General features: G+C 43.4%; 1 protein-coding gene across 3 annotated transcripts in view; it reads left to right on the top strand.

The window, feature by feature from the left end:
• The window catches only part of MCM3AP (minichromosome maintenance complex component 3 associated protein), a 48,720-nt gene that overhangs the window by 8,215 nt on the left and 12,816 nt on the right, over positions 1 to 27,689 (top strand). For all 3 annotated transcript variants that reach the window (XM_083625945.1, XM_083625944.1, XM_083625946.1), the window contains exons 6-23: positions 17 to 213; positions 1,636 to 1,775; positions 2,335 to 2,532; positions 4,094 to 4,362; positions 5,791 to 5,953; positions 7,077 to 7,237; positions 8,473 to 8,714; positions 9,172 to 9,353; positions 10,911 to 11,011; positions 12,455 to 12,586; positions 13,686 to 13,799; positions 14,930 to 15,082; positions 16,879 to 17,076; positions 18,258 to 18,326; positions 20,467 to 20,601; positions 22,414 to 22,567; positions 26,654 to 26,912; positions 27,065 to 27,162. In XM_083625945.1, coding sequence (XP_083482071.1) covers positions 17 to 213; positions 1,636 to 1,775; positions 2,335 to 2,532; positions 4,094 to 4,362; positions 5,791 to 5,953; positions 7,077 to 7,237; positions 8,473 to 8,714; positions 9,172 to 9,353; positions 10,911 to 11,011; positions 12,455 to 12,586; positions 13,686 to 13,799; positions 14,930 to 15,082; positions 16,879 to 17,076; positions 18,258 to 18,326; positions 20,467 to 20,601; positions 22,414 to 22,567; positions 26,654 to 26,912; positions 27,065 to 27,162 — 2,965 coding nt within the window. The remainder of the gene's footprint in view (positions 1 to 16; positions 214 to 1,635; positions 1,776 to 2,334; positions 2,533 to 4,093; positions 4,363 to 5,790; positions 5,954 to 7,076; positions 7,238 to 8,472; positions 8,715 to 9,171; positions 9,354 to 10,910; positions 11,012 to 12,454; positions 12,587 to 13,685; positions 13,800 to 14,929; positions 15,083 to 16,878; positions 17,077 to 18,257; positions 18,327 to 20,466; positions 20,602 to 22,413; positions 22,568 to 26,653; positions 26,913 to 27,064; positions 27,163 to 27,689) is intronic.

Raw genomic sequence — 27,689 nt, 5'->3', positions numbered from 1 at the left:
CGTCTCTTGGTTATAGTTCTCCAGCTAAGAAGCAAGGCCTTAAAAAGTCTCTGCAGTTTGAAGCCTATGCCTTTGACTCGGGTTCTGAAGGCCATGGTCCAGAGATGTTTGAAGCCTCAGCATCCTCTCTTAGCAGCCTTGTGGGCCTGGTGGCTGAGACCTCTGAGGACAAATATCGTGTTCTAGACCAGAGAGATAAAATCATGCGGCAAGGTAAGAGTTTATGAATTTGGATTGAAAAAATGTCTGGGATACATACAGGGCTGTGCAGGTGATGATTCACATCCACAATGTGATTCACATCACACAGCTGTGTAAATATCAGCACAAAGCAATCATGGGGGAGTACGTGCCGCCGGAGCACGATTTCTGTTCTCATCCTGAAGCAAAGTTCTTAACCTGAAGCACTATTTCTGGGTTAGCGGAGTCTGTAACCTGAAACGTATGTAACCTGAAGCATATGTAACCCGAGGTACCACTGTACTCCATGTTAGTCTTACATGCTGTATAAATATCAATTTTTCCGGAAGACCGAAGGTATGGAACTAAAATATTTCCTTTGGGGTGGGGTGGGGAGCAAAAAAAAAAAAAAAAAAAGGTACTGAAAACTGTTAACATAGTAACAACACAATCCTAACCATGCGTACTCAGAAACATGCCCTATTGAATATAATGGGGCTTACTCCCATGTAAATGGGGTTAGGATTGCAGCCTAAATTAGAATGCCCGAAGATATTTAGCAGTTTCCTATAAACCCCTGCCCCATGTTCTCTCCATACATTCCTTCAGCATGTGGAAGGGGTGTATGTGTGTGTCCCTGCTCCCATTCTCTGCATGTTCAACAAGGTGAGAATGCTCTCTGTGCTTACAGCTAAACGTCCCTAAGGAGTTTCTCCCAATCAGGGGATTCGGCCTCCTTGGTCTGTGGTGACCTGGAAATCTTATGCCTGGAGGTCTTATGCCTGGTAGGTGGGGGTGCAGTCACTAGCGACAAATCTGCTCCACCTCAGGCGAATTGAATACTGGAAGAAGGCTACAGTCTCAGCTCAAGCAGCCGTGACAGATCCAACCTCTGCTTAAGAGCCTGCAAGGAAGGAGAGTCCGCAACCTACCCAGGGAGTCTGTTCCATGTTGAACAGCTCTTACTGTCAGAAAGTTTTTCCTGATTTTGAGTTGGAGTCTCCTTTCTTGTAACTTGAAGCCATTGGTTCGAGTCCTACCCACCAGAGCAGGAGAAAACAAGCTTGCGCCATACAGTATTGAAGCTGTGCAGATTACCTGTATTCTGCTCAAGTATATTATTAATTCGTTTGGTAAAAGAATGTGTTTTTTTGAAATGGAAAATTTTCCATGGGAAAACTTTTGGTGGCAGAAAGTTTTCCATCCCACAACATTATCACAGAGAAGGATCTCCCAGAGGGTTCCCTGTGCATGTAAATGTAGTGTCACTTTAAAAGAGGAAAACAGCTAGATCCTAGCCATTATAAAGGCTGGTTCATTCTTAGAAATTCTATAAAAAGGATTTTCCCCCTCCCCAGTTAGATGATTATTTGTACCAAGTTAACATTTTTTCATGATAAATGCAGAAGATCCCCCGGGGCAGACTATTGAAACTTTGACTTCTTTCTTTTTAAGCTCGAGTAAAACAAATAGATCTTGGCAAAGCTAAAACATTCGTTGGCACATGCCCAGACATGTGTCCAGAAAAAGAGCGTTATATGAGAGAGACGAGGAACCAGCTTAGTATCTTTGAAGTGGTCCCAGGAACTGACAAGGTAGTATTGAACGAACGCTTTTTGTATTTAGGTACTGCTACCAAGGCCCATACCAAGAACAACTTGGCCACTTATTTATTATAGTTCCATACTTAGGGAAATAAACTTTGTAAATTACACCCCCCCCACACACACAAAATAAGCCTAACTTGGATCAAGGCCTAGAAGAGCATGGAAGCTGAGGACTGTTGATTGGAGGTGAAAAATGAGGGAGGGGAAATTGGCCTGATCAGTCCCATAGTGGCGGCTTGTATCCTCTGCTTTCTGCATGTATTCCCAGATGGATATAAGTAAAGTGGTGCAAACCAGCCATAGTTAAGTTTAACAAACCTTTGGTTTCATGTTAATCTGAAAATATTGACAGAAGTCCTTTAACTTCCTTAGTGAAGATTGAGAGTGATTGGTTCAAAAGATTTAAACAATGGCAAAAATATTTTTCAGCTCTCATCTTGCCTGGCACATGGACCATGCCTGCAGAGGTGTTGCTGCTGTTGCTGCTGCTGCTGCTGCTGTTGTTATTGTCGTCATCCTTCATAATTTATTTTGTTTTCTCTCTGAGGTTGACCATGCAGCAGCAATAAAGGAGTACAGCAGGTCTTCAGCAGACCAGGAGGAACCTTTACCACACGAACTGAGGCCTTCAGAGGTGTTGAGTATGACCATGGACTACTTAGTGACGCAAATTATGGACAAAGGAGAAGGAAACTACCGGGAGTGGTACGATTTTGTATGGGATAGAACTCGTGGAATACGGAAGGTAACCGCTTTGAGATGAAGCCCTTAGATTTGACAGGATGCAAGCTAGACTCATCCAAATTATTGATTAGACATCTGTGAATGAAAAAGGAATCCTGAAGATGCCAACAGGGTGCTGTTTCATATTTCACTTTGGGTGGAGGATGAAAGACTTGGGTGGCTAGGAGGGTACAGGGTTTAAAGGGCTGCTCTTTCATATGCATAGAATTGAATTGCAGGCAGAGGATCTTCAGATCATTGGTTGTGCTTCTTTTTTATCTCATGATGGTAGCAGTGTGGTTCGCACATCCCAGGCAAGCATCTTTGTTTATTTACAGAATATATTTGTATCTTTGGCATGTTTCCAACAGTTAGTTACTAACTAACTGTTTTAGAGTTTTAACTCATTAGAGTTTTAGATGCTTCTGTGGCCATGTCATAAATAGTATGGAATGAAACAAATAGAACCAGCACAAACACCTGTAGGAGCAAAAGGAAGCCACAAAAGTATGTAAATTCTTAGAGGACTTACAATAATAGCCTCCTGCATTTCTGCCATTTCCCTCTTGGACTTGGTGAGGCTGAAATACAAAGTTCCCTCCTCTCAATCTAGAGAAGCTTGCCTTGTGCCTCCGGTGATGACATTTCAGCACCAGGCCTCTTAATAACTCTATCCAGTAGCATTGTTGATGTTTTATTTTTGCCTCTGCAAAATAATGGTAACTTGGCCCGTTTTAGCCTGAATTTTCTTGGATTGATTGTTGGGGTTTTGATTTGAGCCTGTCTGTATTAGATTTTGTGGCTGAATTTTGTTGTGCTACTGGTGGATTGGGTTTATTGAGTCAATAAAACTCAATAAAACCATGTGCATTTTTATTTTGTCTTACTTTATGTTGCCTAGAGAGAATTCGTAGTAGGTGACCCATAAATGGAATACAAACAAATATAGTATCTTTCATATGCTTAACTCTGCTATCTTGCATGCTGTGTATTCCCATTACAGAGTTTCCCCTCCACCTTTCCAGCATATGTCTCCCAGTGGGACTCACTTTGCCTGCCTTGCAGAGAATATTGAGGTCTCATTTTCTTGTATTTTATTCGTTACATCTTTTATTTTGTTCATCACACCCATGCTGCTTCCACTTGTTTCCTTTATGCTTCTTCTCCCTGCCCCCCCCTGTCATGTATGACCTGAAGCTTCTAAACTTCTGTCACCAGATTAAAATAAGGTGAGCTCTCTAGGGCAGCCTTTCTCAATCTTGGGTCCCCAGATGTTCTTGAACCACAACTCCCATCTTCTCTTACCACTGGCCATGCTGGCTAGGAATGATGGGAGCTATAGTTCAATAGCTTCTGGGGACCCAAGGTTGAGAAACACTGCTCTAGGGTATGTCATCTAGCCTCATAAACCCTCAAGAGTTTTGGTCTAGGATCGTAGCAGTTGTGCCAGGATGTCTACACATAGCTGTATTATGACAAAGCATTGTCTTGGCTTTGAGACTTGTGCAGTCTTTAAAAGGTGCAACATGAAGCATATAAGTAGAATTGAATATCTGAGTTCTTATGCTCTTACATTTTGCCAGGATATAACCCAACAACATCTCTGCTGCCCTGTAACTGTTTCCTTGATGGAGAAATGTACCCGTTTTCATATCCACTGTTCCCACCATTTATGTGAAGAGCCGATGTCTTCTTTTGATGCCAAAATCAACAATGAGAACATGACTAAATGCCTCCAGAGCCTGAAGGAAATGTATCAGGACCTTGCAATCAAGGGTATTTACTGCAAGAGTGAAGCAGAATTCAGAGGATATAATGTCCTCCTGAATCTCAACAAGGGGGATATTCTCAGGTAAGTCTTAAAATAGTTATAGGATCTTCCCTTGCCATTATTTGTAGAATTGGTATATAAATGCAAAATAATTTTACTTTTTGTCCTATGCAAGTATATTGTTTCTAGTCAAGTGTTAACAATGAATTATGGTCTGCCTCTGACAGGAACGGGGAACCCTTTTCCTCTAAAGGGCCACTGGCCAACAATAAAACCCAATCAGAGCAGAGCCACAGGTGGATTGAGACACTGCCTGTTCTCTCTTTCTATAACCCCCTCCCAAAGCAGCCACCTCCTCTTCCATCTCCTGATTGTCTAGCTGTGTGTGCTGCATGTGCCATTGAAGTTTTCAGGAATCGGGCATTTGCTTGCATATTTACAAGTGGCTGAAAGCTTTTCATTTGCCATGTTTCCTGAGGTACAGCTGTCTGGAGTGCCTCATGCCCTTGGAAGTGCTCATGTTAGGCTCCCCACCCCCAAAAGGAAGAACCTTTGCCTAGGCAAGACTCCATCCCTGAAAACTGCAGTGGAAGTAATACTGCAGCACATGGGGCAAAAAAAGAAAGAGAGCTTTATAAGTGATCAGGTCAGGTTCATGATGCATTTGAAGAAAAATCTCTGTCAGCATTATTTCTTTCAATGCTTAAAAAGACAAGGACAACCTTCTCCCCTCCAGCTTACCTGTTTTTGTGCTTGGCTTCCCCTCCCTAAATAGCTGTTCTTGATCCTCGTATCTTGAGCCTCTTGTTCAGTGTGCTCTAAACACAGTGGCACTGATAGTCTTCCTTCTTGGAAGAATCAAGGATTTTGCTTTCAGTTCATTTGAATAAATCAGATTTAGAAGTAAAGTCAGATCCGTGTTCACAAACCTGCAGCTAGACTTTGTCAAGGATATGCTCTGCAAAGACGTGCAAAAAGCAGAATAAAACATAATGTATTTTGACTCCTGAACTTCCTTAAAGACTGACAGATTCATTAAAGTATATGCCTTCATCAATTTCAGCCCACTTTCTTAGATGGATATAGAATAAAAAGAGAATGCTAAACCATGTGACCAAAAGGCTGAAAGAAGCCCTTGCACTTCAATCCCCCTTGGCCACGAGATTAACAATTATTCTCTTGATTCCTGTGTGTGCTCCTGTCCCAACCAAGGATAGCTCTTCATGCATCTGATTAAATGGACACTGCATTGGTTTGGCTACTCCTTCTAGTATTAGTTAAAATTAATAATATAAGTAAGTAGTTTTTTCAGATACATAGATGTTGAAATAAATGTTTGAATACTTCATCTGCAGCAAGGGGGTCTTCAATTTAAATGCATGATACTGTGCATGGATTTTAAGCCTAAGGGCCTTTGTGTTTTTTCTTTCTGCATTTTTGTGTTCAACAGAGGTAGCTTCCATCATTAGCAGTAAAGTAAGAAAATCGTGTCCCTCTTTGTCTCAACAGAGAAGTGCAACAGTTTCGTCCAGATGTCCGAAACTCCACTGAAGTTAGATTTGCAGTTCAAGCCTTTGCTGCTTTGAACAGCAATAACTTTGTAAGGTTTTTCAAACTTGTGCAAACAGCTTCTTACCTGAATGCATGCTTGTTACACTGCTATTTCAGCCAGGTAAGAAATGGCATTTAACTAAGAAAATACTGAGGAAGGGAAAACCCATATTTTGCATTTCTTATCATCCTAAAATATGTTGTCAGTGGGTGTTTGGTGGTTTTTTGTTTTTGTTTTAACATTGCCAATACCCAAGATAATATGGTGTTAGGCTGGTAAGTCACAGAATGTATCACTTTGGGGTACAATTCCAAGACCCAGGCTTCCCCAGGTGTGTGAGAGGGGGCCACTTCCATGACTTTGAGCACTTGAGGACACCTTGGCTGCCCCTTTGCTGTAAAACTGACAATCTTGCATTGTTGAGGCTTTTGGCCGGAAGATTCTGCAACAGGTGATAGCAGTGAATTTGTTCCCTTACCCTGCTGGCCAAGAATGGAAATTTGATTTACTGAGAGGGTTTTTTCTGCCAGGACAGCAGGCAAACCCTCTTCAGGCCTGTATTCATTATCTGAGGTGCAGTGTATTCGCTTTGTTTCCACAGTAATTTGCTCTGGTGTTGATAGGGACTCCACTGTCCTATTTTCTATTTAGTTTTTCATTAAATGTAGCTTATTCCCATTGGAATAAGCCTTCTACTGGAAGGTGAATCTACCTTTTTTCCCTTTTGGCTTGACTGCTAACCAGAAATAAATTACATTGTAAGCCTAATTTTCCATTTACGTTTGTTGAAGTACAGTATTTATATTTACAAACCATTGTGCAGGATTCAAGTAATGAGTCACATCTTGCGCAGTGAGGTTCTCCCCCATCTCTGCCCCCAAATTGGTTCGGGGGTCAAGAGAACCCTTGCAACCATACCTGAAGACAGGGAGAGGGAGATTGTTCCTTTTGGGGAGCCGAAATGCTTAGTTTGATGGAATGATTGCTTTAGTGCAATGCTGAATTCCTCCCATGGTGTTCCAAGGTTTAGTACTCCTGGGGGTTCAAAACATGTTGAAAGAATCGCCTGCTGCAATTTGGGAAAAGTTGGTATGTTGGAGCCTCAAACAACATTGGTTAAGGTATATAAAGTGAAAAGAAAAGCACCTATAAACGTAACCTTCTCTTCCTTGTCATTGCGAAACATTTTACGTATCTTAATTATTTTTTTAATTATTAATGGGAGCTTTTAAAATATTTTCAGATTCGTAGAGATGCTTTAAGGTCTCTCAATATTGCTTATACTGTGAGCACTCAGAGGTCCACCATCTTTCCTCTCGATAATGTGGTCCGCATGCTGCTGTTTAAAGACTTTGAAGAGGCAACTGATTTTATAAGTTACTATGGCCTGAGTGTTTCTGATGGGTAAGTGTTAGAGTTCAGGGAGCCTTGGTTTATCCCAGAGCTTTTATGAAAACTGTGGTGCAAAGGCTTTAATAGGGAAAGATGGATTTTAGTGACTGAAGCCAGCATCTCCTTCAGAAGGGTCAATTCCCTGCATTTACCTCCTGTGTCCCACACACATCACAAAGTGGAAAGAATAAAATCTTTACATTAAAAGTGTGGTCCTAACTTTACTTAGAGCTTCACCCTTTTCCATTGTTAAACACCTCTCTAATAACCTATAAGTGTAACTGCTTTTATGGGTTGTATTAGAGGGTTCTTTGGCCTTTGACTCTAATCTTGACTGAAGTTGAACCAGAAAACAGTGGTAAGTAATGGCTGGAATCTGGGCATCACAATTGGCATTCTCCTTTAATGGAGTTAAGATCCAGAACCGCCTGGTGTCATCTCTTTGCTCAAAAATAAGGAAGCTTGTGTCAAGCCCATGGACCATCTAATTCAGGGGTAAGGAAACTTTTTAGCTCTGCGGACCAGACCCCTGTCCAAATCCCTTGCGCTTACAAAGACCACCTGCTGCTGATCCGTTCAGGCTCCAGTTTGGAGGTTGAAAGGATCAGTGCTGGCCGGGGTGGGGAGCTTTGCAATGTACAGGACGGCTTGGGAATCCAGTGGAGCTTCAAAAGAGGGGCGCGGGGAAGCTTCTGGACCAAGAATTCTGCGTCTTCCCATGTTCCTGCTGCCCCTGCTGCTAGGCTCAGCAACAGAAGAAAGCCTGGGTTTTACCATTCTTCTCTTGCTTACACTTGTAGCAGTGGCAGTAGTGGGAGGGGGACAAGGAATAGAAATAATTCCTTCTCCTCTTTGTGCTTCCCTGCTGCTGCGGTGGTAAGCAAGCTGGCAGAGAGAAGCTGTCCCCTCCTTGAGCAAGGGGCACTCCGACTGCCCATCCTGCAGCCCATCAGCTGATGGGCGTTGGGGAGCAAGCCTTGTTCCAGCATAAAAGAGCAATCAGAAGCCCACTTGTTCCTTTGAAGCCCCACCCTCACCTGCTGCACAGCTGATGTCATGCATTATGCCATGTGCGGCGGGGGGAGGGGGCCTTGGCTTTCCCAAAGTAGCCTCCCAAAGTTTGTTCTGCAGGGCAGAGGTTCCCCACCCCTGATCTAGTTGTGCATGCTACATATAGTTGCAAACCTCCATGTAGAAATCTTTGGCCTCGGGATCATCTGACATGTGTTTTGTATTTCATTTTACAGTTTTGTGGAGTTGAATCGGTCTGCTTTTCTGGAACCAGAAAGCTTGCCCAAGCCCAAGAAATCCCTGTTTGTTGGGCAGAAGCTAACTGCTTCCGTTGGGGAAATTGTCAGTGGGGGAGTTTTACCACCTGTGATTCGCCACATACCTTTGTGTAGCTTTAACGCACAGAACAAATACACAGGGGAGAGTGCTGCAGTGGACTCGGCCAGCAGTAGTCAGAAAGCCAGTGTTGAGGCGACAGGTAAGCCAGAATTCACACACCCAGGATAGGGTGCGAAACTGTGGTCTTGAGTTGAAGGAGAATTATGTCATGGAAAAAAAGCTTATATGTCTGTTTTAAATTTCGTTTATTTTTCAACTTTTCAGCTTTTGTATTTGGCAGAACAGTTTAAAGTAGTATTGAGTGATTAATAATAGAATTTGAAAATAGGACCTGAGCATTAAAATAGTTTATTTGTATCCTTGACTTAATTTGTTAAGTATTTGATGTCTGTAAAAATCCTATAGACACCAGAGCTTGAACATGAAGGTTTCTGCATGCAGAGCATGTCCCCATTGAGTTCTGGGTCCTTCCATTCCAGAATTGGCTCTTTTGAAGGAAAAAGTGGTTATCAGTGTTATTAAGAATGCGGTTTACCTTTCTAAGCAGCTCTTCCCTTTTAGCAGCTGGATATTTTATCTCTTGGTTTCACCCGCAGAAACAAGAGCAGAAGACAGTAGTGGAGACCTGGAAGTCCTTCGAGCTCAGCCTCCATTGTTGCTTTTACCACTTGCACCAGCACCTTTGCCTTCTGCTGCAGGGTCCACTTTTCGGCCAATTTCACAACCTTCTCTTCCTCCTCCTCCTCCTCCCAAGCTTCAGCCTGTTTACAGTGATATGGTGAGGAGCTTCAGAAAATACATTTTACTTCTGTCTTGCTGTCACACAGTTCTTAAAAATGAGGAACGATACTTTATAAAGTCTTCTATTTTAATGTAAGTGTTTGTGGTGTAATTTCTAGAAGAGGAATGTGATGCAGGTACCACATAGGATGCTATAATTAACAATTTGGCAAGATAGATACTGTAAAGGGAATTGGGGGTTGCTCGTGCGTAAGGGGGCTGCTGCTCTAGGCAACGTTGTCTGGCTAAACCTTTCCCTGGCTGGACAGCCCTTTCTCCGTGGCTGTGTCAGTCACTGGCAGAATCCGTCAGTGGGCGTTTCCTGAACTTCTTCCAACATAAAAGCTCCTTGACGCCAAGTCTCCGCCTAGCTTCCCTGCGCGGAAGTCTTCTGCGCAGAGTGGGCGTGGCCAGCGGAGGCCCTGGGCTCTCCCCGCTGGTCTCTGTGGAAGAGTCTTGGAGCCATGTCTCCGAAGTCCTTCCCTGCTCCCCTTTCTTCCTGGTGTCACGCCAATTTCCTTCCCCAAAGGAAGTGTTCTCTCTCTCCCTGCTGGTCCCTTCTCCTGCATCGTTGGGGAGCCTTACCTCCACTCTTGGCTTCGATGGCAGTTCCCTGACAGATACAGATGGTGTTTGGTATAGTGAGATTGCAACAAAGGGCTGCGCTGACCAACAGTGAAATTTATGGGAAGATCATCAAGGATAATTTATAGTAATTTAAAAGGATGATGTTCAGTAGTATAAAAGTGTGTATGGTCATTTCAATTTAATTTAAACTAGCAAGAAATAAACATGTATGGGGAAGGCCTTTAGGGGGCTGACAGCCCCTAGTATAATGCACCTACAATAGAGGCAAATGCAGTCCTTGAATGTCTTAGGCAAGACCTTTCCTGTCAGAATAGGGAGTCCTAATAAACTCACAATGCAGATTTGGAAATTTTGTGTGGCAACAGTCCTTCAGATCCAGCAGCAACAAATTTAAGCTTGAAGAAGCCTAGCTTGCATCATTGCAGGGATTAAGAATGTCCTCTGTGAGTGGAGGTTGAAAGTGCAATTACCAGTTTTGGTTGAAAGTTTGCAATTACCAGACTGAAGGCTGTGCAGCAGAATTTGGGGTAAATTACTTTGTTAAAGGACTTTGTCTAATAGACCCAACTGCTGTAATCTGAAGGTACTGTATTTTTCTGTCTATAAGATGCCTCCATGTATAAGATGCCCTCTGTTTTGGGGGACTCCAAATTAAGAAATTGGGGAGGATGTATATAAAGAAATACATAATAACAACTTTTTAAAAAAGATTTTAGTTGTTGCACAGAAGGTCAAATTTAAGGCAATAGTTGAACTAAGTTACTCTGACACACCTCCTAGTTCTGATCATGAGCCTAAAGTGTGATTAATACAACCTTTCCCTGCAGAGTGCATATTATTTGCTTTTCTGTTCACATTTCTGAATTTTAATAATGACCCATCATGCAGTAATACCATTTGGTTTTGCTTTTCAGAATGGAATGTTTTGAGTGTCGGGTGCTAATTGCCAGTTCTTTCTTGTTCCTAGGACATTGCCGAAGTGGTTGAAGACCTTGTGCATGATGTGCTAGAAGGCGAATGCAGAGAAATTGGCTCCACAGGAGCAGCCTATGTACAGACAGCAATATGGTAAATGCACTAATGCTGCACTCAGTATTATTTGAAGACATTCCGAGGAAGCCATTGCTATATCCAATCCATCTCAGCATACAATAACATAAGAAGAGTCCTGCTAGATCAGGCCAGAGGCCTAGCTGGTCCACTGGTCTTCAGCTTGTGGGCTGCAGCCTGGTCCAGAGTTGGGCAAAACAGGAGCGCAACCACCATGCGAATATATGGTAAAAGATTCAGAAATGGGATCCCAAATCCATGTTTGGGTTAAAAGTGGCTCCTGGGTCTGAAAAGGTTGAAGAGACCTCTTTTAGTCTAACATCTTATTCTCACAGTGGCCAACTGCTTGCAGAAATAGTTTGGATACTGTTTAGTTAGTGGAGGCCAACTGTCAAACTGGGCAGCTTTATTAATTTCACAAAAACTGATGATTGACAGCGGTGGCATGTTCTCCCCTCTCTCTCTTTTACGTGTAAACGCTTACATTACTTGCCAAAGCAGGTTGGAATACTTGCTGTTGCAAACAACTGTGAAGTATTACCTGGAGGTTGTCCAGAACCCAACTTGGAACACCCAGAAATATATGAACTGCCACGTGGGGAAAATACTGATAAAGTTCCTGTGTTCCTAATTTCCACTTTGGGTTATGGTGCAGGAAAGGAATATTCAAAAGCAGTGTCATCCCAGAAAGGGTCAGGAGAATGGCATATTTCAATAACCGGATGAAGGGTCCCCTTGACTAATATAGTTTTGTAACATAGCGTAACATTAAGTGGTGGAACAGGTGGCTGTGCCAAATGTGTCTTCTAGTGGAGCATGGTGCTTCAAGCTGTGGAAACAGCAGATGTGGGCAGTCAGTCATCTTGTGGAGATGAGAATGAGCCCTTGAGGACACATTTGTGCTGTTGGAACTTCTGTGTTTTCTAACCTACAAATAGAAACATGAAGAACCTCATGTTAAGGCTCTTTGTTGCGGTGAACTGGATTCAGGCAGTTTGGTAGGGCTCTCTTCCAACTCCTGTGAAAGACCAAATTATTTTTTGCCCTGAAGGATGGATTGGTACAGAACACAATTCTTTCTCCTTGAAAAGAAATAAAGATCTCGTTATCTCCCACCACTATGATGGAAATAAGCATGACCCAAAACATTGAAAAATTTTCATCCCGTTAACATTCTTGGTCCCATTGGCGCCCAAACTCAGATATGGCCTTTTATCAGCGTGAAAGTAGGTCATAATAGGGGGTCTCTTTAGATATCAAATCATGCCAGCTTTACTATTCCTGCATCCCAAATGCATGTTTACAGAAATAAACAATAGAAAAAAATTCACATTATCACACAACATTACATGTGAATAACAAACAGGCTTTTGTGGGGAGACTGGAAAAGTTCTGCTGCTGCAAATTTAGGTCTAGTTCTTTCTACTAACTCTTCACAATTGTTTCCTTTATTTTATGCAGGATCTCCAATGTTACTACAGATGAAATCATGACAGACGTGATGCTGGGAATCTTACGGCAAATTGCGTCAGATGTAATCAGTGCAGAGAAACTGAGACTTGAAGAGGAAAGACGCCGTGCTGAAGAAGAGAGGCAAACATTCTTTATACTTGTAGTAGAAACTCTGAGACAAGGAGATGTAGATTGGAATACATTGTGGTACTTGTGTGGATAAGCCAGCCATAACACCCCAGCACCACAGCGGGAGCGGAGTCCTGGAGAGGCAAGGGTCAGCAACACCCAGTGGCCAGGCTTCCCCACCCATGTGCTCAGCCTGGGTGGGAATGGGCTCTACATGTGTACCAACATGTGTAGAACTCTACACAATGCTCCCCTTCCTCATTGGATGAAAGTGTTCTGCGATGCACATCCCTTTCATCTATTGGCCAAATGCATGGACTGTGAGGAGGTATGACCCGCCCCCCCCCCCAAACATGCTGGCAGCAGGAGACGGATAACTTACACAGCCCCACCATCTTCATGCGCATTGTTTGAATGTGAATCTCTCAGGTCAGGTGGACTTGGTTGGGGAGGGGTTGTAGCTCAGTGATCAAGCATCTGCTTCAGTCTCTGGCATCTTCAGCCCCAGACAGGACTGGGAAAGATTCCTGTCTGGAATCTTGGCTAGTCAGTTTAGGCAAAATTGAGCTACGTAGACCGAAGGTCTGAGCTGGTACTAGGCAGCTCTGTTCCTCTGTTATCAGCTCTCAGAGCTATCTGTTTCCTTCCATATCGTTAAGATTCTCTCTTCTAAATATTTGTACTTTGGTTGATTATTCCCTAAACATTGTATTTGCATTCCTCTTGAAAATGAATGAATCTGGGAGGGAGGGTTCGAGGGGTGGGGAAAAAGGGGGAAAATAATGAATATGATATGTTTTGATAATTTGTTATGTTGAAATTGTTAATAAAAACATTTTTTTAAGAAAAAGAAAATGAATGGATTAGGATGACAATAAATTGTCAGGACCCAGGCTTTACTGCTGTTTAATGCAATGTGCTAGGAATTTCAGCAATGAATGTAATCCGAATATGGTTAATGTTACCTGTATCCCTGTAATATTTTCATGCATTACACTTAATGCACTAGTTTTGACACTGCAGTTTTTAAAATATGGAGATACTTGGTTGCTTAAGATTTTACTTGTCTGTCATCTGCCAAAATGTGCACGTGTTTTCCTCCTCTCCTTAGGCGGAAGCAGGAAATGGAGCAGTTAATAGAAATGTTGAGCGACTCGCTGCGTATGGCATTGACAGAAGAAGTGGTGAAGGAAATGGTGCAAGAGATTTCAGCAAAGGAGTTAAAGTAAGCAGTAAAACACGGGGATTTGCCTGTGAAATGGATGACAGGACCAGCCCTATGCAGAATATGGGCAGGGTCAACACGAAGGAGCTTTGAGACCTAGATGTTAAAAAGCTCAAAATTTCAAATGTAGGCTTCCTAACTCTCTGTGCCCTGCGTTTTCACAGTCATCTAGAGGAGGAGTACAGCCCCTTCTCACTTTCTGTGATAAAGTCTACTCTTCTTCGGATCACACAATGTTTTATCTTGAAGTAAAACTACATAAAGTAATGCCAATCAAATTAGTTTTGTTTTTTCTTCCCACCACAGCAATAACTGGTACAGTAATCTAGTTGAAAGGGACGTGGGTGGCGCTGTGGGTTAAACCACAGAGCCTAGGACTTGCCGATCAGAAGGTCGGCAGTTCAAATCCCCGCAACGGGGTGAGCTCCCGTTGCTTGGTCCCTGCTCCTGCCAACCTAGCAGTTCGAAAGCACGTCAAGTGCAAGTAGATAAGTAGGTACTGCTCTGGCAGGAAGGTAAACGGCGTTTCCGTGCGCTGCTCTGGTTCGCCAGAGGCGGCTTAGTCATGCTGGCCACATGACCCAGAAGCTGTACGCCGGCTACCTTGGCCAATAAAGCGAGATGAGCACCGCAACCCCAGAGTCGGCCACGACTGGACCTAACAGTCAGGGGTCCCCTTTACCTTTACCTAATCTAGTTGAAGAGAAAGAGGAGAGTCGACTAGACACAGAATATCTAGGTGGTGATGTAAAAAAATGGATCAGTTCATGTCATATTACAAATTGGCACATTTTTTTCAATTTCTTTGTTGAAAAAGTCTTGATGCATCTCTGTGTGCAGAAGACAAGACTTCCTATTTAAGCTGTTCCTGCCATTCTTATCACCATAACAATCAGGAAGTTTTTAATGTTTGATGTTTTACTATGTTTTGTATTTACTGTAAGCTGCCCAGAGTGGCTGGGGAAAGCCAGCCAGATGAGTGGGGTATTATTATTATTATTAATAATAATAATATATTTTCAGTTTAGTCTTTGAAAATTTTTAAGTGGCTTCGTTCATTGACAGAAATCCTGTATTTTTCATTTTCGTTTTGCTTTGTTACTGTGCTCTAATGCTTAATTTTGACCTAGGTGTGCCCTGGAGAAAGACCAAAGAGCACGCGTTGCCCGCTGCTCCAAGGAAGTCTGTGCTGAAATAATGGGTGTATTTTTGGAAGATGAGATTTTCCAGAGTGCTAAGGAGACCCTACAAGAACTCCAGTGTTTCTGCAAATACTTACAACGGTGGGTTAAATGAAGCTTTTCTGCAGCCAATTGACATAAAATGGACCCTTGGCTAGGATGTCAAGTTTATCACAATTATATTCTACTCTTTCACAAAATAGCTAAGAGCAGCACATGTTACGTCTCATTTTTATCTTTATCTTGTTACAGGTTGAATCTACTGTAGGAAGATAGGTTAGGTTGAGAAATGATTAAGAGCTATAAGTAAAATGATTTCTGAATGATGAATGGCTATCCCAACAGTGCTTTTCTTGCAAGCTCCTCTAGGAAATTTCCGTGGTGCCAGTAGTGGCCCAAGAAGGAAAGTTGCATTCCTTCTGGCCTCCATTGATTTGAACTGCTTTGATGCCTGCTTGGCAGGCTTATCAGGGATGCCTTTTTTAAAATGGGTTTTGTAGATTGTAAATCAAATTTCAAAGAGAAACTGGTGTTGAGTTGAACTGCTCATGGCAGGGCTCAGGGTCAGGGCTTTTATGTGATGACTCCTGACTGCAAAATAATTGAGTGGCTTTTCATTTTTTTTTAAATATACACTGCTTGATTGGTTTTCTTTAAAGCCCTCAGAGTGGTTTATTTTGAGTGTATTTTGAAGACCTTTATTTTGCCTGAAATGTGCAAGCCTACAGGAAAATTACATGAGCATGTTAAGAATGAATTGTAACTTTTTTGGTGACAAACCAAACCCTATGGTCATATTTGACTTAGCCAGCTTTCTGGTTGCAGTTTTGTCTGTGAATGAGAGCAGTTAAATGAGTAGGACCCTTCTTTTGTAGCAAGTGTTAATTGTTTATAGTTTTTATTATTATTGTAAAAGATACTGGATTCCACAGTGGAATAGATACTGTTGGATGGCTTTTGGCATTGTCCGCTTTTTTTTTTTTTTTTTAAAGATATTTATTAAAGTTTTCAAAAAATAGAGAAAAAACAAAAAGAAAATTAAAAAAACACACACATAGAATTTGCATTCCTTACTTTCAATAACATATTTCCCTGACTTCCCCACACCTCCCCTTCTTGTATTCCAGTTCAATTTTTAGTTCAGCAAGTTCTTATCCCCAAATTTTACCTTATTATATTTAATTCATTTTAGTTAACCAATTTTAACATAAACCTCAGTCTTTATACGTCAGTACTTATTCTTAATATCTTTTTCTAAGGTCGACCCCAATTCCCTTTCACGAGTTCCCCATTTTTATATAAGTAGCAAAACAAAATACAAAGAAACAAAGTATAATTGTACACCCTTTGGATTCCCAAAGCCCCACTCCCCGCCTTTCCCGGTTTCGAACCCCAAACAAATGTCCATCAGTCTATCTGCTGTCAGCCTGGTGACCTCACGTCCGAGGCTCTTAATTCTCTCTCAATTCCTCTCTGCCGGTTTTTTTGATAGTCCTTTGTATTGGACACCAAATCTCGGAGAAGCTCTGTCCCAATAAGGTCCATGTTTCTTCCAGCCAGACCTCCATATTTAAAAGTGTAGCCCAAATCTTGTTTCTTACTTCTTTTAAGTCCAAATGTCCCAAGAACTCCAGCTTCCACTTTAGTCAAGTTTGTAATCCATAGGTCTTCAGATCTCCACATGAGGAGATCTCTCCATTCTTCATTCTTCAATTCAAACCAAATTTTCATGATCCCATTCTTATTTTCCTTAACAGTCAGAGGCCTGTTAAGATGGATATAAAGGAAAATGTCCGCTTTTTATTTTACTGCTGTATGATTTGGTGATGGCCCTTGGCTAAGCAATAACTTTGATTTGAATAATTTTAATAAAATGCATTGATACTTTTATCTTGCAGATGGAGGGAAGCTGTTGCAGCCCGGAAGAAATTGAAGCGTCAGATGAGATCTTTCCCAGCAGCTCCCTGTTGTGTAGATCCAAAACATAAATTGAAGGCTCTGTCTCCCAGCGCAGAATGTCCTATTGCCAGAGAGCACCTTGCTAAAACGATTGTGAACTTGGGACATGCAGGGAACCTTGGCATCTCCTGTCTTAGGTAAGTGCATCCTGGCCTGGTTCGCACAATAGACTAAGACAAGCCTTGGCTTAAGCAAGAGCAGGAATGCAGATCTCTGGAGAGGAGTCTCTCCGGTGCTCTTTGCTGCTGCGCTGTGTTGAGCTAAGCCAAGGCTCGGCTAGACGTGCCACTCAATTGGGGGCTCCTGGCTTAACCACAAGCTCGGTTTGGCTCAGCGCAGTAGTCCCCAAACTTTTCCAATAGAGAGCGCTTGAAAGTTGCTGAGGGCCTTGATGGACCACTTAACAGTTTTTCTGCCTGTCATAGCTATTGTAATGGGTACTGTATAATTTTTTACAGACATGCCACAGATGACCTGAATGAACAGACCACATTTTGGAAACTGCTAGCTTAGTGCATTGTGCAGACCGGGCCACTTTTTAATTGACCACTCTGTAGGTTATAGAAATCAGTGGATATACAGTTTCTGCTAGTCATGTCCCCATGTGAAAAGAAAGAAAATGTGCTCCTTTTCATCATCCTCTGACTCCCGCTCCCCGTGCTTGTATTCTTTGTGTCTATTGCAGGGCCAGTCATGGTTTGCTGTGGTCCACATACACAGTTTACGTGGTTAAAAAAAGATGCACCTTGTTTTTTCAGTGTTGAAATCCAAAATATGTTTATTATGTCATATTTTGGTCATGTTTATTATTTTTTCAGTGTTGTGTGGCGGAGCCCCAAGAGAGTAAATACAATAAGCCTACAACTTAAGCGCATTTTACTTGTGTACTCATTTAAACATTGAAAATGTTTAAAAAATCAAAAAGGGTAGAAAGGAGGTTCTAGGGAAAAATACTTTCTCAATATAATGTTGAGGCTATCAGTCCCTGAATTCTTTTACTCTTCATTAATTCCCCATTAGACTTCTTTCTTTTCTCTGTAGACTTCTTTCTTCCCTATCTATTAAAAATGGAAGGCAAGGCACCTCTTAAAATTAATGTGCAACAGGCATCTCAATTGCAGCCATGTAGGTGTATCACATCTGCAGCTAGCTAGCTAGCTGTTCCTTGAGGTAGCTTTGAAATCTCAGACAGACATAAATTCTTGTTAGTAACATTGGAATTCATGTCTTTGTACATGCCAGTCATATAAGAGGTTGTCATATACTTGCAAGATGGAAGGGGGAATGTGGACCAAATAAACACTTTGCTTATTTCTAGGCTCAGATGTTTACAGAACAAGGCAATTCATCAAATGAAAGTGCAACATTTTTACCACCAGTTATTAAGGTATGTTAAAATTATTGAAGCTAAAGCACACATATGGCAAACTCCAGGATTGCCACCTGCAATAACCCTAGAACAATTGTGAAGTGGTAGATTCCAAAATGGATTTTGACTTGAATAAGTGCCTTTAAAAAAAATACGTGTTCATGACCATCTATCAAACACTGAGTTAAAGACTGATTTTCTTTATAAAGGAGAACTAAGGGGGGCAATACCCGACTTCCTAGGTTAAACCTTATCATGTTAGTTGTAAAAAAAAGAAATTTTAAAAAAATCCTTCCAGTAGCACCTTAGAGACCAACTAAGTTTGTTATTGGTAGGAGCTTTTGTGTGCATGCACAATTCTTCTTGTCTGTGGACTTCCCACGAAGCTCGGTGACTTGCAAGTTCCCACAGGCAGGGCCAGGGCTCTATGGAGGCAGCAGGGCCGGAGTGGAGAATTGCTGCCACTGGGTGCCCTGCTGTTCCTGCCACTGCTGGCCACTTACCCACCCACAGGGTCCTTTGCCACCCCCTTTGTCTTCTGCCTGCCTTGTTCAAAGGGAACCCTTTCTCAGAGCACAGGGTTCTGCACCAGGCGTCCGGGAAAGTACCTTTACTGCCAAGCCTAACAGCTAAAAATGCTATTTAAGCTTACTCCAAAGTAGCTAAACTTTTTCAAATTTTAAAATTTTCACTTTAATCAGCATTTGCAGCCACTGTGGCAGCAGAAGCGATCTGTCAGACACTGCTCCCAGACTACATCACTCTGTGGAACCCTTGGACTTTCCTCAGAGTGTGGCAAGATGGGGGCAGAGAACTTGCCAGCAGTGCTAGCACTAATGCAGTAGCAAAAGAGCAACAGAGGAAAATAAATCTGGAAATGGGCTGTGGGGAGAGGAGGAGGAGGAAGAGGAAGCGGAAGAGGAGTAACTTGAGCTAGCCCTGATCCCAGATGCTAGGGTGATACTGCATAGATAAGCATGTATCTCCGTTTTGTGTGCCTTGGCTATCTGAGCTCTGCTGTGCATTCCGTTCTGACTATTTCCTGGTTTAAGAACTCTACCAGCCAACCAGCACAGACACTTACTTTCCATCTTGGAGAGAAGCACAACCAGCCCTTGCTCCTGAAGATTCTGTACACTTGTAACAATCTGTTCTTATGGAGTCTTAGCCTTCTGTGTATGAAGAGAGACAAATAGAAATTTGCCTTTTGTCTGAAGCAGATGTAACTGTGCAGTGAAAGAGTGTGTGAGTTGCACGCAGAGAGGGCTTGAATTGTGCTCCTAGATCAAATCAAGGCTCTGTTAGATTAACAGATCAATACAGCATTTATAATCTACAAAACAATATATAAAGCAGTATTTAATCTATAAAACAATATTAACAACACAGGGAAAATAGCAACTGCAAAAAATAAACTAAGCATACACACACTCTCTGGACCCCCATCACTCGTTATCTTTCGCTCTGTTCAGTTCAGTTCATTAAAATACACATAAAATGCACACAATTCCTGTTGCTAAGGCAGCTTAGCCAGATGTTGCGCCTGCTGGACTCCTTGGGCCATGGGGGAGACACTGGGGCTCTTGGGCCTACCGCCAGTGGTTAGGTGGACTCTGGGTAGCTTGCCCAGGTGCTGTTGAGGAGAAGCTCGCCCACCTTGCTCTTGATAATCTGGAGGCCCATTCTCACTCGAGGAAGCCCAAGGCAAGTGGTGAGTTGCAGCTGCACTTGGTGTTGAGGCCGGCCAGGAAGTCCAGCTGTGCCTCCATACCCAGGACACTGTCGCTGCGCCATGGCGCATCCACCACCAGCTGCTCCCTGTCTGATCACAGAGATCATGGGGGAGTCTCTGTTAGTGGTCCCCCACGACTCAGAGGCACAGCTGTAACTCATAGGAGCCATGTATTCAGCCTTGTGGGCCCGATCCTGTGGAACTCCCTACCAACTGAGATTAGACAGGCCCCCTGCCTTCTGAACTTTAGGCCCTTGACACTCCTATTACAGATGGCATTGCATGGTAGCTTTCTGTTTCTCTCAAATTTTAATTGTTCTTTGTGTTTTTAAACATATTCTGTGCACTGCCTAGAAATTCTGCATAATAATAAGTTTTATATAAAATAATAAGAAATAATTTTGTGTGTGTGTGTGTGTTCCTAAGGGATGCAGTGTGGACTCCACTGGATCTGCCATCACTGGTAGCTGAAAATATTCCAGTAAAAGAAAAAGAGGTTTTTTGGAAAGTACTTCTCGTGTTGCCAGGCTATGAGGAATGTCCAGTTGGGGATCCCAGAAGGTATTTTTTGCATTCAAACTATGCCAAGAAAGCCAGTAGCTGGTGGTGTTGCCTGCGTGGCCCTCAGGTCTGATTTGTTATCAGCAGTTCTGCAGCCTAGTAGATGCTAGCCATTCAGAAGACAGAAAATAATTTGCTTTGCTACTTGCTTATGCTGGTATTCATAACTAGAGACTTGCATGAAAATGTTTGGTTTTGTTGTTTTTTACTCCCTGGCCCAGCCCCATGTTGCTGACTGAAGCAGTCTTCTAGTCCCTGGAGCTCCTTTTCATTAAAAGAGACATTAAAAGTTACTCCAGCATTGCTGAGTCCCAGGGAATCTTGGTGTCAGTGCCTATTGAACTTTGAATCTGGGCTAACTTCAGCCTGTTTTTCCTGTGTGGAAGAACGCAAGCTAGCCATTGTGTTCTCCATGCCTGTGCTATGCCTGCTATGTCCCTTGTGCCATTGTTCTTCCCTTTGCATAGAAGACGGGGAAAGTTGGGGCATTGGGTACTTGGAGTCCTGCCCTTAGAAGCTCCATTCCCTTGGCTCCTCCCATAATAGTAGTGGCTTTTCAAAACAGGATTAATGGTAGTAAGCAGTTAAGCAGAGAAAATAGGTATAGCCCAGGTGTGGAGAACCTGTAGCACTCCAGGTGTTGCTGAAGCACTATGTCTTTCAGCCCCAGCAAGCATGGTCAGTGCTCGGGGATGATGGGAGTTGTAGTTCAGTAACATGCTCTGCACGTCTGGTGTAACCAAACCAGAGCAAGCCACTCATGGTGAATCACTCGCTGACTGGTAAGTATGAATGAGATGTTGTGGGCCTTATGCCAAATAGGTTTCATGTCACTTCAGAATATGCCAGATATGTTTGTTTCAGTGGAGCCAGTTCACAGATTCAGCTGTGAGCAATCAAGTGATGTACCTGCACCGTAAACTTGCCCTTTCTTGCACTGTTGTTCCTATGCATATTTGTAGGATCAGGGTGTCAGGAAATCTCTTTATTAACAGGTTTATTCATTTATTATCAATCTTCAAGCCAAGAATTTAGGAATATAGGTTTTCGGTATTTCAGTTAAGTTCCTAATGCTAACAGTCTGTGCACACTCACCTGGGAGAATTGCCCATTGAACAGAATGGGACTTGCTTCTGAGTAAACATGTATAGGATTGAGTCATATCCTTATCAACCTGTGTGACACTCCTTAAGATTTCTGAAAGGAAAATTACCATATTGTGGCTGTGCAAATTATCATATATAATAATAGTGATCTCATTTCTCTGAGTGTTGATCCTTATATAGCCAAAGCACCACAAGAGGGAGGAATAAGGAAGTTCAGGGAACCCTCAAGATTTGCCTAATTACAAAATATGTTTAGAACCCCATGGCCTGGTGGCCCAACCTGAATATGTTGGGGGGCCATGGAATGCTGACTCTTGCTGGGGTGGAGTGTTTGTACATAGAACCAGGTGAATGAGAGATGTAATGGAATATGCTTAAGGAGGTCATGGTTGGCTATCTGAAAGAGGGATAAGGGTCGCTCTCCATTGCAATATTTTTGTGGCAGTCCTGCTTGTTTGCTTGTATAAAATGTTGACTATAGATAGTAAGTAAATTCAAATATGATTCTTGTAGATACTATATTAACATGCAGGTAGTTTGTGAATATTTTAATGAAGATGTCTGTTTCTTTCAACAAAGTAGCACACTCTGATAACAACACTATTATTTACAGGATCTAAATATTTGTCACTTTTTAAAGTGGTGGCAGAGTTTACAATTAATTTGTGATGCTATACTGAAAGTATATCTGGTCTTCTGTTCACAGAATTATAGCAGACTGGTTGAAAGCTAAGCTTATGATTGGTAAAAATTTGAAGGAAGATATGTCTGTGGTGGAAGGTGGAATCCAGACACTTGCATTGCATACTTCTCTTCATATGAAAAATGACTGGGCTGCTTGTATCAGTGTGTGCGTCAAGGTCAGTTCAAACATTGCTTGCTACATGTCACTGTCATGAGAGGTACTGCAAAAGCTCTGCCTTTTGAAAGTTCAGAATTCAGTAGCCTGGTTAAGGCAGACTCACTGTATCAAACACATTCCTGTGCTTAAAGTTCTTTATTGGCTTTCATTTTGTCTGCTGGTGTTGCTTTATAAAGCCCTGCACAGTCTAGATAGGGAAGATTTTTCAGGCCCCCAGGGCCCTGATGGAAGCCTCATTCCAGTAGTGAGGGAGGCCAAACCCCAACACAATCACAGATATTTAACACACCCACCCACAAAACTATTTGCCATGGAGGCAGAGGCATATACTTAATTATTATTAAATTATGCAATTGTATTTCATCTGTATTCTTCATAGACATTTTCCTAAATGCATTTTTTTGTTATTTTGATTTTTTAAAAGAAACGTTCAGTACCGTTTAACTATGATTTGTGGTTTGTTCCAATTGTGGTTTGCTTGGAGCAAAACAGACCGCAGTCCCACATTCAGACATAATGCTAAGTCAGGAAATTATTGGTTTGTTTTCTCTTCACCCGAGGTGGGAAAGGCAAAACTATTATAGATCTGCACATTAACAGTAAGCCATTAATTTGTTTAACTTTTACTGCCCAATGTTGTTATACAGATTGGGACTGTTTGGTCAGTATATTTATTCACAGAGAGTAGGTCAATTAGCGGCCGTTGGCCAGGACAGCGGACTGGCGTCTTCACGTCCAGGGGAGTCTGCCACCCAATTCCCCTTTGTTTTTGTTTTTTGTTTTGTTTTTTTAAAATGATATTTATTCGAAATTTCATCAATACATAAACACAAAAAAGAAACAAGAAAAACAGAAAAATACAGCAAAAAATAAAACAAAGAAAAAACCAAAAAAAGAAAGAAAAAAAATACAAATCTCTGATTACAACTTTTCATTTGCTTATTTCTTGAACCTCCTCACACCTCCCTTTTTGTATTCTAGTTTAATTTGTTATTCCAGCAAATTCTTCCCATGTCTCAATTTTAATTTAAATGATTAATCTTCACAATCTATCTTATTTATTGATTCAACATCACCTTTCCATCTTTTAATATAATCTGTTATTCAATTTACCTTAATCTCTTTGACCTTATCTTATCTTAAAAATCTTAAAATTTCAAAGTTTACATCATATTCATACATATCTCCTTAAATCATTTCTGCTGAAGCCAATTTAGTTCCTTTCCAGCATATTCCCTGATATTTCATTAATGTTACACTAATTCCAAAATTAACAAAAGAATTTCCCTTGATATCTCAAATTTTTCTCCAACGTCCCTTCTTCCTGGTTTTGGGTTGTGTCAGTCCTTTCTGTCCATTACATCCAGTCCATCAATCTGGTTTTCTTATGTCCGAGGCCCTTAAATCTCTTCTAGGCCCCTTCTGCAAATTTTCTTGTTCTTGTTTGTGCTTACGCACTTCTTTGTCTATTGTTGGTTTCTTGGGGAGTGGGTCTCCGGAGGGTTCCATCCGGTAATAGTTTCCATTTTCCTTCGTCAGGCTGGCCCCTTCCCCCCAGTCCCACTCCCCATCGTCATCTTTGTAATCCAAAAAATATTTATCCAAAAGATAGTTATTCACCTGTTTCATAGTCCCACTAGAGTTAAAAGCTTCCTTGACTTCGAACACTTCCCAGCACTCTCCAAGTTCAATCTTCCAACGCAGTGGCTTTTGTTCCTGCAGGACTTTGGATCTCTCCATTTGTGTTGTTTGAGGAGTAATCACTGCCTCTTCCTTCTTCATCTGCCCTTGGACTTGCCTTGTTAAACCAGATTCCTGAATTGATCGCTGTATACCGTATTTTTCGCTCTACAGGACGCACTTTTTCCCCTCCAAAAATGAAGGGGAAATGTGTGTGCGTCCTATAGGGCGAATGCAGGCTTTCGCTGAAGCCTGCAGAGTGAGAGGGGAGACCCCGCCGCCAGCCCCGCAAGCTCCGGGGACAGTGGGGAGGCGCAGCGCCTCTTCCCGCTGTCCCCGGACCTGGTCTGAAGGTGGGCGGCGGGGAGAAGAGCGCTTCTCCCCGCTGCCTGCCTCGCAAGCTCCGGGGACAGCGGGGAGGCGCAGCGCGTCTTCCCGCTGTCCCCGGACCTGATCTCAAGGCGGGCGGCGGGGAGAAGAGCGCTTCTCCCCGCTGCCTGCCTCGCAAGCTCCGGGGACAGCGGGGAGGCGCAGCGCGTCTTCCCGCTGTCCCCGGACCTGATCTCAAGGCGGGCGGTGGGGAGAAGAGCGCTTCTCCCCGCTGCCTGCCCCGCAAGCTCCGGGGACAGCTGGGAGGCACAGCGCGTCTTCCCGCTGTCCCCGGACCTGATCTGAAGGCGGGCGGCGGGGAGAAGAGCGCTTCTCCCCGCTGCCTGCCCCGCAAGCTCCAGGGACAGCTGGGAGGCGCAGCGCGTCTTCCCGCTGTCCCTGGACCTGGTCTGCAGGTGGGCGGCGGGGAGAAGAGCGCTTCTCCCCGCTGCCTGCCCCGCAAGCTCGGGGGACAGCTGGGAGGCGCAGCGCGTCTTCCCGCTGTCCCCGGACCTGGTCTGCAGGCGGGCGGCGGGGAGAAGAGCGCTTCTCCCCGCTGCCTGCCCCGCAAGCTCCGGGGACAGCGGGGAGGCGCAGCGCGTCTTCCCGCTGTCCCCCGACCTGATCTCAAGGCGGGTGGCGGGGAGAAGAGCGCTTCTCCCCACTGCCGGCACCACAAGCGCCTGGGGGGGGGGAATAAAAATTTTTTCCTTTATTTCCCCCCCAAAAAACTTGATGCGTCCTATGGGCCGGTGCGTCCTATGGAGCGAAAAATACGGTAACTTCTTTATCCTTATTCTCTATTAAATCATATTCACTGGCCACAGCACTCATCAAGTCCAATTTTTCATGCATCAAGTTCATTTTCTCATGCAGCTGCTCCAGCAAAACATTTGTCATGCCAAGGGCAGACACCAAACCTTCCTTCCAACACATTTCTGTTCAAGGTCAAACGGCTGGTCCCACGATCCAGATCTCGCAGCTGTAGAGTCTCCAGTAAACTGCAACCACAAACTGACAGGCTCCCTCTAGGGGACACAATTTCTATTTGTATCCATTTTTAAAATGTATCCAACAAAGGAGATTACTTTCGATTTCAAAACTTTGTTTCTTTAAAATGCAGAAGTACAGAAAGTAGCGTTAAAGTTAATTTGTTTTTTTGTTTTTTTAAAACTATCTGTCAAAGTACTCCGCTTTCAATCAATGGACGTCTCAAACAATTTCTGTCCCGACACCCCGTCCCCAGGTTTGGGAGGATGGAAACTTAAATTCCTTTACTCTCCTCCTGCAGGATTAAACAGTCAAATTCCCCCCCCCCTTTCTCCTGCTTCCAAGGGGGTTTTATTGGTTGTGGATGCAGGAAATTTCCAAATTTAAAGCAGTTTTCCAGGTTATTAGGTTGCAAGGTCTTTGCTTCAGTCTATATACAAAAAGCGGAAGGCGGACTTCCTGTTTAAACCTTCCCGCTTCGTGCCTAATTCATAAGTTTTGCAAATTTCTTAATCCAATTCTCTGTTTTTACTCACGGGTACTTGATTTAGAGTCCAAATGTCATACGGAAAAAGTGCTCTCCAGCGATGGCTGCGCGGCTTCCCTCCATGGAAATAGCGATCGGTTCGCAGCACCGCGCTGCTCACCCCACTTCACTCCGGAGCCCCGAAGAGGTGTAGGAGTAGGGGAGGCGCTCTTGGTGCTCTGCCGAACCCCACGTTCCCAGGCTTCTCCGCCTGGGATTTCTAGCGGGCCCCCGCCTTCGCCGCGGCGGGAAGACCCAATTTCCACGGAGCCCGTTCCTCCGATCGGAGGAACTCCGCCATTCGTCATTGGCGCTGACCCGGAAGTCCTCCACCCAATTCCCCTTTGCTTTGGAGCAAGCAGCAGGGAAGGGCTTCTGCCTTCTGTGGTGCTTGTGGCCAGCTTGTGGCTGTCTGCTGCTAAAACAGGATGCTGTGCTAGATGGACCCGTTGGTCTGATCCTGCAGGGATGCTTTTAGGTGTTGACATTTCCCCCTATTGGTTTGCCTTCCCTGTGTAGGTCACGGAGGGGACGCTCAGTCCCTCGGAGCTGAATGACCCAGAGACCCAGAAGGAGCTGCTTGGCACGAGGGGGCTGATTCTCCTTCTGTCTCCTCGAGTGAGCAGTGAGGATGTTGTAGAGGAAGAGGTTTACTGGCTTTCAGCCTTGCTGCAGCTCAAACGGATCCTTCAGGCGAAACCTTTCCAACCAATCGTCCCTCTGGTGGTTCTTGTCCCAAGTCAGGGGGATGAAGCCATAGAAAAAGATGTAGAAGGAGGTATGAGAAGTTTCTGCACTTGGGGGTAATTGCTCTTTAAGTCAATTTTTTCATTTGGAAAATAGCTGTGTGGTTGTCTCTTCTTAATTCTGTGCCTTTTCAGGGGGATAATGGAGTAGTATCACTAAAGTGGAATGTGGTTTCTTTTAAAGGACTGATGCTGCCAGATTTGATTTCGGCTAACCTTATTTCAGGTTACAACATAGTTGTCATTCCAGATTCTGTGAATGGATTGCAAGGTACCAGCAAGGTAAGAACCATCTCCACAGAGAGGTTGTAATTTATACTCCTACCAGGTTTAATGATTTTTCGACACAGGGAGAGTATTAGTATCAGTTGCATTTTAAAGCTGTAGGTTGGCAACTCAAAAACAAAGCAGAAACCAGTGTGCTGATTAGTGTGTCAAGACTACAACCTGGGAGACCAGGGTTCAAATCCCCACTCAGCCATGAGGCTCGCTGGATGACCTTGGGTCACTTGCTCTCAGTCTGACGCACCCCACAGGGCTGTTGACATGCCACGCTCAATGCAGGGAGGCTTTTCACCTGGCTACCTGATAACCAGATTCCCCATTGAAAGCCCCTGTAGATCCCTTCCAGCTCCCAGTCCTATCTCAGGCTTTTTCCATCACCTCAGAGATTTTGGGCAGTCCTCACAGGAGCAATTGGTTGTGAAGGATGGAGTACCATCTCTTAATACGATTGCATGAGCCTTTTCTATTATTCCATACTCAGTTGATCTTGTCTACTAGAACCTTGTCTAATAGGGAAGGTTGTC

The sequence above is a fragment of the Podarcis filfolensis genome (assembly GCF_964270895.1).
Source record: "Podarcis filfolensis genome assembly, chromosome: 1".
Classification (NCBI taxonomy): Eukaryota; Metazoa; Chordata; class Lepidosauria; order Squamata; family Lacertidae; genus Podarcis; species Podarcis filfolensis.
This window is presented reverse-complemented; position numbering and strand designations above follow the sequence as displayed.